The 12,787-nt window shown below is 42.1% G+C and overlaps 1 protein-coding gene across 1 annotated transcript in view; it reads right to left on the bottom strand.

The window, feature by feature from the left end:
- The window catches only part of LOC138286527 (protein spinster homolog 3-like), a 389,154-nt gene that overhangs the window by 331,023 nt on the left and 45,344 nt on the right, over positions 1 to 12,787 (bottom strand). Inside the window, exons 4-6 of the mRNA XM_069226888.1 lie at positions 9,068 to 9,219; positions 7,842 to 7,908; positions 5,523 to 5,665 (exon numbers count right to left, since the gene is read on the bottom strand). Of these exons, the coding sequence (XP_069082989.1) occupies positions 5,523 to 5,665; positions 7,842 to 7,908; positions 9,068 to 9,219 (362 nt within the window). The remainder of the gene's footprint in view (positions 1 to 5,522; positions 5,666 to 7,841; positions 7,909 to 9,067; positions 9,220 to 12,787) is intronic.

Raw genomic sequence — 12,787 nt, 5'->3', positions numbered from 1 at the left:
AACCACAAGCATTTTTCTGCAGCCCTTTTTCCCTTTGTTTTTTTAAAAATAACAAAAATGTTGCTGTATTTTGCCCAAAATCTTGGTCTCCTTCAGGGGAACCCACAAGCTCTGGGTACCTCTAGAATCTCTAGGATGTTGAAAAAAAGGATGCAAATTTGTCATGGGTAGCTTATGTGGACAAAATTTTATGAGAGCCTAAGCGCGAACTGCCCCAAATAGCCAAAAAAAGGCCTGGCACCTGAAGGAGGAAAGGCCTGGCAGCGAAGAGGTTAAATGGGCCGGTACTGTCCGGTACGGAGTACAAGCACTTTTTATTTTGAGAGGGAGAGTACCTGCACTTTACAAGAAAAATTTAATACTTTTAATTGGAGAGTTCCAGCTCTTCTCAGAAATAAGCAGGTACTGGGTACAGAGTACCTGCACTACTATTTTTCCATTTCAAGCAGTGATGGTATGTGTTGTGTAATCAAGACTGTCTTAAGTCAATAGCAGACGGATCCTGAGCAAAAGAAGCCACCTGGTGAAAGAGGCTGACCAGAGACTCTATACGAGTAGATTACAATATGTTTGTCATGAATGGTGCAACAAAACTGTTAAAAAAATACAAGCACACGAGCAAGCACGGAAGAGAAACAAGTAACAGGAGATTTTTTTATCTCCTTTGGTTTACAGTAGAATGGGTGCATAGTAGGTGTAAATTGTATGTGTTTTTGCCTTTAATGTTTTGCTGGTTTATTGATGCATGTTGGATGCTATGTTACAAGTAAGATTTGGTTTGCAAATGCTCGTTTCTATTTCCTAATCTGTGTGTCGTTGGTGAACACACTAAAATGGAGCAGTTAACAATATACCAGAATTTTAAGTTCATTCATTATTTTCAAAGAAAGGCTCAAATTTGTTTAAAGACAGTTTCCCTATGTTAGCCCATGCCTGCCCTTTCTTAAAAACTGGACACAAAAAAATCATATCAGTTTGAGAAAAAAAAAAAAAAACACCTTTAGGAGAGAAGGAGTGCCACTCCAACAGAGGTGTGATGGCTAAACCAGAGAAGTCAGGTTCTTGGTCACACAGGCTCTGTACTTTGTGTTCAGTCAGTTTTGAGATTGTGAACAGGCACCACCAGAGTGGTCCCATCCAGGGGCACCTCCTTCATTTGGGCAGAGGAGCGTTGCTCCGCCCCACCCCCCCACCCCGCCAGCAGCAGCAGCTGCAAAACCATTAAAAGAAAAGGATAATAAACTTATCTCTGGAGAGAGCCTGCACAGACTCCCAGTCTGCTTGGGAGCGCCCAGGCTGGGTGCTCCCAGCCAATCCTGATGCTGCTCTGAGCGGTGTCAGGATTGGCTCAGGGCAGGCTGGGAGCCTGTGCCTGCAGCTGGACAAAGGAGAGGAGCAGTGCGGGCGCAGTGAAGAGCAAGGTACTTTTTTTTTTAATTTAATATATTTTAATGTTAACTTCCCCCTCACCCTGTGCACGCCGTCCCACACCATCCGTGCCCCGCGAGTCGCTAATGGTCCTATCAGGTTATTTTCAGAACAGCGTACTCCTTGACAACAACCTCCACAGGGGCACATTTGGAAGCGGGTTGTGAGCAGGCTTTAGACTGGCTAGGCAATGTGGAGCTGGATCCCTACGTAATGTAAGTGGTGCATGTGTAAAGCACTTCAATCCCTTCGTGTCGAGTTGGCGCTACATAAATGCATGCTAAACATAAATAAATAAATGTCAATGCTGTGCTGGACCTAACAATGCACTTTCAGAGAGGTCACCACACACTACCGGCCCATAAACCAGCCTTTTATGGCCTAGGAATGACAAAGGAGGCAACAACTGTTTTGCTTCAAGCTAGTGCACCTGGGATTTAGAATGTAAATTTGTCTATTTGTGACCCGTTAACTTATCGAGCCGTGGGCCCCATAAAACAGGCCTTGACAAAGCAATTTGGATTTTGTTAAACAAAAATGTTTTCCTTGCTTCAGTAAGACACAAACAACAACAGCATAAATAGAGTTTAACTATGGCTGACACCCTCCCTCATAAAGAGCCTTAACAATTGTCCTTTTAGCTACAATTTATTCTTCACGAATTTTGTTATATCTTCTTCAGGAAGGCAGGGTTAGATACAGTACACAATAGTGTCCATACTGGAAATATTTGCTAATGTGCAGGTGAAGCATTAAGGAACTTCACGTCAGTGCCCACAAACTTCTCTTAGAAAGTAAAAGCAGGAACATGTAACCCGAAACCTATCTCTTTCATTTTTAGGGTCGAGCGCAAAGCACTCTGTCTCTGGTGTAATCTCTCTGTGGGCTTTTAACCACACTCATGAGTTTAGTTGGTTTGTGGACTTGCCTTTTACAATTTGCAGAATTTCATTAATGAAAAGGCATGCATACGTCATGCTTTTTCCGGTGTTTAGCCCTCCTCGAGCGCACTTGGCCATCTACTGAAAACATACAAGGCTCCATGTTTTCCGTATGGTTTCTGGACTACTTTTTCTCTTTAATAACTACACGGCGTGATCTCGCTGAGTAGTAGGCGAGCACTTTGCATGACTTCGACCTTGTTACAAGGCTAATTGCACCTTTGCCGGACACATGGCTAATTGCACTTTTGCTGGTTGCCTGGCTAAATGCACTTTTTCCGGACACATGGCTAATTGCACTTTTGTCGGTTACATGGATAATTGCACTTTTGCCAATACGTTTCACTGTGAGCGAACTTCTGTTTCCTTTTGCGTGTCTCCGTCAAGCTTCATGGGGTCCGTGGGTTGCTTATGTGAAACAGTTTTACTTCTCAGTTTATGTGGCAAGAAAAGTCCGGTTAGGAGTTTAAAACGGGAATAGCTCTAACTCGAGCAAACAGAAGACCCGTTGCATTGCAAATGCTTGTTTATTGGTTTTCAGCTGTTCTGTACATAGAAACAAGTGAGCACACAGGGTGAGTGAGTGTTTTGGATCCACAAACGCAGAATAGGTTTTTGTATTCCATTCCCCTCCCACCTGGTGGTGTAGCCTCCTTAAATTCGTTAGGTCTGGCCAGCCCCATCCACCTCCTGCTTTCTTTGTCGCCCGGACACGCGGGCAGCGTGCACGAGCAGAGAGGCGGGTCACACAGAGGCGGACATAAGGGTCTGTGTTCACAGTGGGCCTGCGTGAGTAGATGGTGAGTGCCACGGTGAAGGCAGGAGGTCCACGCCTTAGTATGGATACCAGGTGGTCTCACTGTGCCTTTGCAGGGTGATTCGAGTGGACAACGTGGGGAAAACGTTGTCACTGTACGGTTTTACTCATGCTTCCCTGAAATCCGATCCGTTCATAGAGCATATTTCCATCTGCTTTTTGAAGGTGGATACATGCTCAAAATATCAGGGCACTTGTGAACCTGTTTCAGCCAAAAACTGGAATTTTCAGATGCAAACAGACTTACTTGCAGTGGGCCCCTAAGTGATGAAATAGCTATTGCAGTTAGAACAGCAATTAAAGGGTCCCTAATCCAAATAACACATCTAAGAACCTTATATTCAGTGTCACTATTTTCATGAATCTTCTTATGGTCAAACCTTCAGGATGATTTGGCCTCGTGGGATATTGTCTTCTTCACTATACACGTGTCTACCATGCACCAGCTTTGTTATGCAATAAGATGACAATTTTCTGAATGTTCCCCCATCTCAGTCTGGAGCTAAGGTATTGTGTAAATAGATACTGTTTGTACACTGAGGTATGTCGTATCTACAGCCCTGCAGAACTTTTAGAACCTAAATTTTAGTCCTTCCTTTCGCACTATGGACAGGACTGCAAAGAACTGCAGGATGGAAATGCACAAACGCGACCATATACAACAGCTTTGTGCCTAAGCATTTGCTGCGAGCAAAAGACACATATGGGAAAGACGGAGGAAGAGAAAAACGAAAAAGCGTCACAATGGGAGAAAGCAGAAAGCTGCAGGAGTGAACTGAAGGGGCAGAGAGTGGCTGTAAATGGATTGAAGAGGCCAGAGATGGCTCCAGGATTACTCTACCTAAGTTTTCAGTGCTCGCACATTTAACTGCAGCAGCCGCCTGTTTAAGAGGAGGGCTTTAAGCACCGGCACGTTTTTATTTACAAATTAAGCACTGGGTACATGCAGATTTCCCTGAAAGAAGATGTTAAGGAGATGCTGACATGTTTAACCCAAGAAAGGTATTATTGATTCATTCCACTACCATTAGTCTGAAGAATGCCCCAGTCACCTATTTGAGGATGACGAGTAAAATTATTCATGTGAATAACTTGTTCTATGTTTCTGGGCAAGTCATCAAGATCCATGGTTTCTGTATGGACAAACATGGATGGCATTGATTTGACGGGGGGTTTAATTGTGCTTTGATCAATATGTTTCTCTTTGTTACAGAATTGATTAATATCGTTGTAGCACACAAAAGTATAGTTCCTTTTGCCAACCTCTAGTAGCTAGGGAACTGCACAGAGAGTTTGGTGTTTTCATGACACTATCCAAAGGTATGCCACATGGAGTTAACTCCATTACTTTTGAAAATTAAATTACCTAATCCATTAGTGCGCTTTTAATAAAATGTCCCCTCCACCCCGTTTATGTTTTCAGATTATAAATTGCACATGTACCACCTACGTGTGCTCTGCCTGCCCCATCCCCTGTCACTTCAAATTATAAATCTTTCTTCACTAGTGGCTCTTTAAGACCTGTAAGTCCTGTACAAATAATAAATCGTAAATTACTCTTTGATTAATTCTGTGACATATTGATTATTTGGAGACATACTAACAAACATTGGCAATGTAGAATAACATCAAATTATTCCAAACATGCTTGAAGCACTTTAGCCCTGGCGAAGAGCTCAATTTTGGCCAACTGAATTTAAAACAATCTACAACCTTAAGTAGGCAAAATGTACTTTAATGTATTTATAAGACTTTTAAGTTCAATAATGGTGTATTTTGATGTTTGTTCACTGCACAGTAAAACGTCAGATTCTAACCTTTGTACACATCAGTCGTCTTCTAACATGTTATTAAACATGCTAATCTGTGTAGGTATGTGAACATAATGTATGATACCCACATAAACAGAGCCATTGTCTACTGTAAACTCTCTCTTCTCCCACAGGTGAGACCCTTCCTAGGCCTTACTGGGTAATACAGCAATTGAGTTATGGTGCGAGTAAGTCATGGCTTTCAGTTGGACCCCTGACTGCCAAAAGCCCTTCAATGCCTCCTGAGATGCTCTTTGCTAATCACTTTGGCTCCTTGGCTTTAAAAGGAAAGATGGAAGAGGTTTGTTTTCATTTTAGAATACCAAGTGGTTGCCTCTGTGCAGTACACAGATATCCCACAGTTGTTAGTACTGTGGCAATGATAGTGAGAGCACACTTAACAAGACTGCCTGGTTCTTAAAATGGTGATATTGAAACTTTCTTGACATTAACAGAGCAAGACTGTAATGCTTAACCAAGATGCTTTAATTGTTCTAAAAATACTGTATTTGTGCCTCCACCTACTTCTTACAGAGGCTTTTGACGTCTTCACACCACGGTGTCCTGGCAGCACTGTGGCCCGCGCCCTGCTCTGCCGCGCCTCGCGCAGGATCAGGAACAACCAGAATAAGAAGAACCAGGGCCAGCGTTGCCATGCAAGGAGTGACCTATGGATACAGAATGGAAGGGCTAGTGAGTGGTGCCATCTACTCGCCGCCTAAGCAATGACTCCACCTGCCACGACAACCAAGGAAGTGGTCATCCCTGAAAGGCAAAATAATTGGGCACTTAAGAGTATTTATTCGCATTTCATTCCTGCAAGTATTCATTACAAATGTGCTTACTGTATTAGCAGTATTTGAACTGAAGGGGTGAAATACCACTGTGTACCCTGTCCATCAAACCCTCGGTTCTCCTGCCTCTTTTACAGATGGGTGGACCATCAGCTTTCTGTTGACAGAGGCTCCGTTGGCTTCATGGACAGAAAGCTCCCTCACGCAAACGTTATATAGAGAGGACTATCTGATTGGTTTGTTTTCTGTGCATCACCTCCAGGAGAAACGGTGAGCATCACAAAAACAAATAATGACCCCCACACCCTGGGAGAAAAGTCACAGGGAGTGGATGCCATTAGTTTGTGTTTTTAGATAATTTGGAAGTTTGTTTTTGAAAACCAAGCAACTTCTAAAGTTTGGTGGACATCCGCCAAAAATGTTCACTCAGTTCTTGTCAGACAATAACACTTAGGCCCATATTTATACTTTTTTAGCTCCGCATTTCTGTCATTTGTCAAATATAATTGTATTTTGTAAGTTTGAGCCGCTTTTGCGTCAAAAAAAGACGCAAATGCGGAGCTAAAAAAATATAAATATGGGCCTTAGTTTTACAGCCTTGCAACTAGAGCCAGCTTTAGCGCTGGTGGCACCCTGTGCAACATTTTTTTTGGCACCCCCCCAATCTCCCCATGACCACCTCTTTGGATTCACTCACTACCACCCAGCAAATGTGCCCCTCATCTCTCCATAGCCCCTCTCACATACATTCATTTGTTTTAAAGCACGTGTAAAGGCTGGCTTTACTAATCAACTCAGCTATCCACATAAAATATAGTTCTGTTCTTTGCAGCAGGTATATTAACCCTCTACACTACTTAATGGCGAGTCAAAGCTGCTGCTAGACAAAACTCCCATCTCTCTCTCTCCCTAGCAGTAACATTAATCGCAAGAGGTATCTTGACATTTTAATTGTTACCTGAAGGCTGGACGCACAATGAACTTTTCAGCAGGTGCTTTAAAATCGCAAGTTTCGTAAATACTTGCTAAACACAGCGCCCCCCGGAGGTCAGCACCCGCTGCGGCCGCACCACTTGCACCGCCCTAAAGCCGGCCCTGCTTGCAACTATACAATAAACTATTTTATTATCTGTGTGGTTGCCTATGTTTTGGGTGGTCTTGAAGAACCTAATATCTAGAGTAGTACTGGTTGTGGTGATTTAGATAGCAGTGCTTCTACAAGGATCTTTTGGCATTTTAAGAGAAATTAATGAGTTGTGAAAAAATCTGGAGGGCCCAAAGTGTTCATTCAAGCCTGAGAGAAAATCATCTTGGTTAGAGCTGATTATTTTTAGATTTGTTCCAAGATGCTCATTTTTTCTTCTCACAACCTTTGCATACTTTGCACAAAAAACTATGAATAATTATCAAGGATCGTGATGTTCTATGTAAATTCAGCTTTTGGGTGAAAATCTGGACTTTTACAACCAATTTGCACTTTAGTGTAATTTGACATAATGGCCCATATTTATACTTTTTTAGCGCCGCATTTGCGCCGCTTTTTGACGAAAAAGCGGCTCAAACTTACAAAATACAACTGTATTTTGTAAGTTTGAGCCGCTTTAGCATCAAAAAATGACGCAAATGAGGCGCTAAAAAAGTATAAATATGGGCCATAGTTTCTCCGTGAGTCTTACAACAGTTATAAGCAAGAGAAAGGTAAGCAGGGTTTGCACTTCCTTACTAAAGACTTGCATATTACCGGTGTGACATGGTTTCACAGTATCTGTGTAAAAGTGGGACATTCATTTTCAGAATCAACTTACACTCATAAGAGAAAACCTAGGTTCAGGCAAAGTGTAATCTTAAAACTTTGCAAACTATGGAAAGGCCAGTACCAGGAACTACACATAACGATGCTTCCCTATCAAAAAGTATTGAGATCACTAGTGTTTGATGGTTTCAATTACTTAGAATGTGAACAGGAAGAAGTGGACAGGCATGGAGGAGCTTTAAAAATGGAATAACATTTTACATAACATACAAAGTACATTTTAGAAATAGTACTTACTCTGAGTGCCCACTGCCAGTCTCCGGTAGCTTGTGTCACGCTGGATCCTAAAATGTATCCCAGTCCGCTGTAAGAAAGGATGGAGGTACAACTGTTTTAAATTGTTCCAACTCTCAATCTTTTAGCAGAAAACAATTTATACTAATGGAGTCCTCCAGATCTCCACCAATTCTTGACTTCTCTGGATGTCCGCAGGAATCTATTCCCATGCCTGTGATGATCAACGTGGACATGTAGCCACTGGGTGTATAATCAACCAATAATACACTGCTATTCACAGATACACGGACAACACTCATCTATCACTTAAAATATAACACGCCTTGAAATCCTTAAACTGAGATCCTGCCTGGGTGTCATTAAAACCAGTCTGTATGCAGCATATCTAAAACTCAACCCAACAAAAATTAAGTTTGGCCTTATAAACGGAGGAGCCATTGAACTCAGCGTTCAAGAGTGGCCCTGCAATTTGATGTCAAATGACTTCTCTCTGTTTTCCATCCTCCGCTAAATCCTTGGAGTTTTCTCATTGACCCCCCTCCCTGTCCCTCAAGGAATCGTCCAGTCTTCCCCACCTGCCTGCAAAATAATCTGTATTACACATCAGGCGATTGTTGGAGAAGACACAGGTTCAAAAGGTTTAACATAAAACAATTATTCTGTCCTTAAAGGATGAAAATCACTTTATTGTGATTCATAGGATCTCAGACAGCCGAAAACACATAATTTGAAATTTCCCTGAAACTGCGGATACGCAGTCAACTCAGTGTGAGGTCTTGTCCTTCACGTGATTTTGGAAGTACCCCCTTCAGATTTAAAACATAAACACTACACAGGATTTACCATTGGAAACACTTCTGAATTAAATCACAATTTTTCACATTAAATTACTGCATGTATGCAAGCCTTTTGGTTGACAATCCAAGATATCATCTTGTCACACATTGATGGAGGCAATCTACTAATCACCAGTCACCCAACATCACCAAACAAAGCTGTTCTTCAAACTGTGACTCGAGTAATAACTAATCAAGAAACATCTTCTCTACCTTGAAGGAACTGCACTGGCAAGCTATCACTACCATAATCCACTTTAGTGCTTGTTGTGTGACAGGTTCACTGTTCCCTGTGTCACCCTCTATGCACTCTGATCTCTGTGGGTGCTATCTCACTAAATAGATACATAAATAGAACAGCAAGTACACACAGTAAAACATGTATATTACCTTCCAGCTGGGATGAAAATATAGAAGACTCCCAATATCCAGGTCCTTTTGTCTTTCACAAACAGGTCTCCAATGATGGTGGGTGCTATAGTGGAGTAGCTGGCCGCACCGACACCTACCAAGCCTCTTGTAAGAAAGAAGAGCCAATAGTGCTGTAAAAATGGAGAGATGTTTTTCAGGGTCACTGAACTGGATGTAATCACTTTACACCCTTTGTAGACTTTTTTCCTCCAAAAATAGCCAGGTGGACAGTCAAGAAGGTGGTAGGAGGGTTGGAATTCAGACACACAGCTCTTGCTTTTAGAAATGTTAGGTCTTTATTTACTCTTAGGAAATATATGGCTATTAAAACCATGAGCCAAATGCATAAAAAAACAAACCTGAAGGTTCAAGCACCTTCAAGGGCCCAGGTATAACTCCATTCATTTTTCTAACACTTCTGTGTGACAATTGAAATAGAAAGGGGGCCTGTGGTCCTTCAGTAGTGTCCATAAGCAATGACCCCCAGGCACCCATAATCTCAACAGGACTGATCCCTCTCAGAAGTCCCTTTGTGAGAGAGGCATAGGACTCTCAGGAAGGTAGCTGCCCTACTCTTCATGGGCAGTGTAGGACCTCTCCTCACGGGGAGAGGCTATCCATGTCCAGCAGGTAGTTTTGAACCCTCTATGAATGTTACATGGTGCTTTCTTCCCTGGGCCACCAGAATAACCGCCCAGCCCTGTGAGAGATGCTTCCACAGAAATCATTTTTTCTCTGTTCCCATAGCGATACACAACACGACTCTCCATCCCCTGATGTTCACACATCTCAGCTTCTACCACTCAAGTACACCTTGCAACTTCACAAAGTTAGCCCTGTCAGCGTAGGCTGCAACCTTTAGGACCACTTCTGTGGCAAAACAGTCCTCCATATACACAATACTGAATGCTAATGTGAAGAGGCCAGACATAGGGTGCAACCACTAAACTCATGCTAGCATCTCACCGACCAACTTTCCAACAGCATTTGAACCAAATTCATCTGTGATGTAAGTATATTCAATACTTTCCCCTACATGTTGATCTACACATGTTAAAGGCATGTTCTTCATCTCTCTTAAAATTTCTGTGGCTGCTACAATTATTTCCATTTGCAGATGTGAGACCTCCCCAGTATGGTCTATCTCATCCTTCACCCTCCTTCAGGGCGATTCCATAAACATACATACGAGATGTGTTTGACACATTCCCAGTCAAGGGGCTATACACACTTACCTTTCCAAGGCACAGGTCCATCCTGCACATTTGAAGGTTGAACAAACCTAAAACACTGTTCAGTGTGGGAGCATGTCTCATTGACATTGGGTCATTTTATCCAATATGTATGCTACGATGACTCCTTCGACACCTTTGTTACAGTTTGACAGCCTGTAAGATATTTATGCTGCTTATTACACACATCAGAGTACATCTAGTTCTAAACTGTATCTAGGAATTACTTGCAGCATTTTCTGTCTTCTCAAACAGAGAGGCTCTGTAGGGGTATATTGCACACTCTGCCAATGGTTGTAATATAACTGAAAATGTAAAAGGTATTAAATATATGCACTTAACCTTTAGACACCAGCCCCCCACCAATAAATGCACAAACGCATGTAAGCACACACATACACACGTGGAAACCTATTTGAATACACACATCTGCTAAACACTTGCACATGGTTCTACATGAATACAGTGTTGCACAGACGCTTGCACAAGACATAAAACACAAGTGCACACACAAATGCAAAATGACTTGTAGAGACACCCACAACTAAACAATCACTTGCACATAGATTGCATGTGCTGATGCACATACATGTACACACACTGAAGCACGTGAATATGCACACATGCACATCGTTTCTAGTAATCAGATGCCACATTTTGGGCCACATGTACAAAGGTCTTTTGCATTTCTTAAGGGGCCGAATCGCAGTTTCGGCCAGTTAAGAAATGCAAAACAGCCTTTTCCTATGTACAAAGGCCTCTTGGGAATCGCAAAATGTGATTTCTACCATGTAGAAATCACGTTTTCGCGATTCCCTGAATAGGAAATCGCAAATAGGGATTTCCTATTTGCGATTTCTTGGCACATGTACAAAGCATTTCCTAAATGCAAAATGAGCATTTAGGAAATGCAATTCCCATCGACTTCAAGTCGATGTTAACCATGTGCAATTTTAAAAAAGCACCAGAAAATGCTTTTTTTAAAGTGCAATAGAGCACACACATGTGGCACATGTGTGGTCTACATGTGCACTACTATTTTGCGGTGCATTTCGTGGGGCCATTTGCCCATAGCCATCTTTGGTTTTGCATTTCCCAAATAGCGATTTCCTAATAGGAAATCGCTAATTGGGAAATGCAAAATGGGTCCATTGTCACAAAGGGAATGCGATTCCTTATCTGCGATTTCCTAATAGCGATTCCTACTTTGTATGAATCGCTATTAGGAAATCGCTATCTTGGTACACAGCATTTTGCATTTCCTAAATAGCGATTGTTAGGAAGTCGCTATTTAGGAAATGCAAAATTGCATCTACATACATCTGGCCCAAGCTTTCTTCTCGTGAATTAGCGCTGTAACAGCAACACAGTTGTCAGACACAGAGGCAATAAGGCTCTGTAACTGCATTATGTGGACACTCAAATGGTTGTAATACAGCACACAAAACTATAAGAACTTAAACTTTAGCCACTGTGAACCTTCCACAATGAAACTCACACATAGCTACATGGAGACACCTCTAAACACATGAACCTGCACAATACTCTTACACACGTCTATACGTGAAAATGTACACGCGCATTTACAAAATAACTAGGGCAGGCACGCACAACTGAACAAAAAACGTCATATACAAACACACATGTACACACAGGTGCCTGTACATACACACTTTCGCCCATGCGAACACATGCACTCACACACACACATTTATTCACATCCGTACTGAAACCTTAACGAATTTGACACACGTCTTTGGCAATATTCGCTAATCACCATTCACTGTTACTCACAAATCAGTCACACCTGCCACTTTCCTGCTCTGGGTACAAGGTTAGATGCTCTGTGGCACAAAATACCAAATGGCTTTCGTGTGCCAGGAAATGTAAATTGATGCCCCTGAGACAAATTTCAATATGGAGCCAGCATTTGATTTTTAAAGAAATTAAGGTATTTTGGTGACTTGAGTGTGCTGCTGGCGTTTTAGCTGTTCCTCAACTCACCTCACACAAGTGGACATGTATGAACAACACACAGCATCTGATGGGCATTAGGAATGGGTGAACCACAAGGGAATGGGGCAGATGTTTATGAGCCATAGGATGCTTTAACCTTGCATCATAACCACGGCCACTGGGATTATGCTGAAGAGGAGGACCAAATTATGAGGCAGGGCTGACTAAATTATGTGGTATGAAAAGATAAATTATGTGGTGTAATGCTGCCTATTTTGGGGTAGTATTGCCTCATTATTTTAGCTTTTTTTTACACATGCTAACACTTTCCGGTCAATGACTTCACCTCATTAGTACCACTATGACAACCAATTACAGAAATAAGCAACAAGATGGTGACCAGTCAACCTTTGTGAAGGGCCTTCCACATGTGCGTCAACATGTGTTGCTGCCTTTTTAGTAACTTTTGATCTGTTTGAGCTAGACACATTTTTTGCTGACATCTGCAAAT

This window comes from Pleurodeles waltl, chromosome 3_2 (assembly GCF_031143425.1).
Source record: "Pleurodeles waltl isolate 20211129_DDA chromosome 3_2, aPleWal1.hap1.20221129, whole genome shotgun sequence".
NCBI lineage: Eukaryota > Metazoa > Chordata > Amphibia > Caudata > Salamandridae > Pleurodeles > Pleurodeles waltl.
Note: the sequence above shows the minus strand (reverse complement) of the source record. Positions and strands in the feature narration are given on the sequence as shown.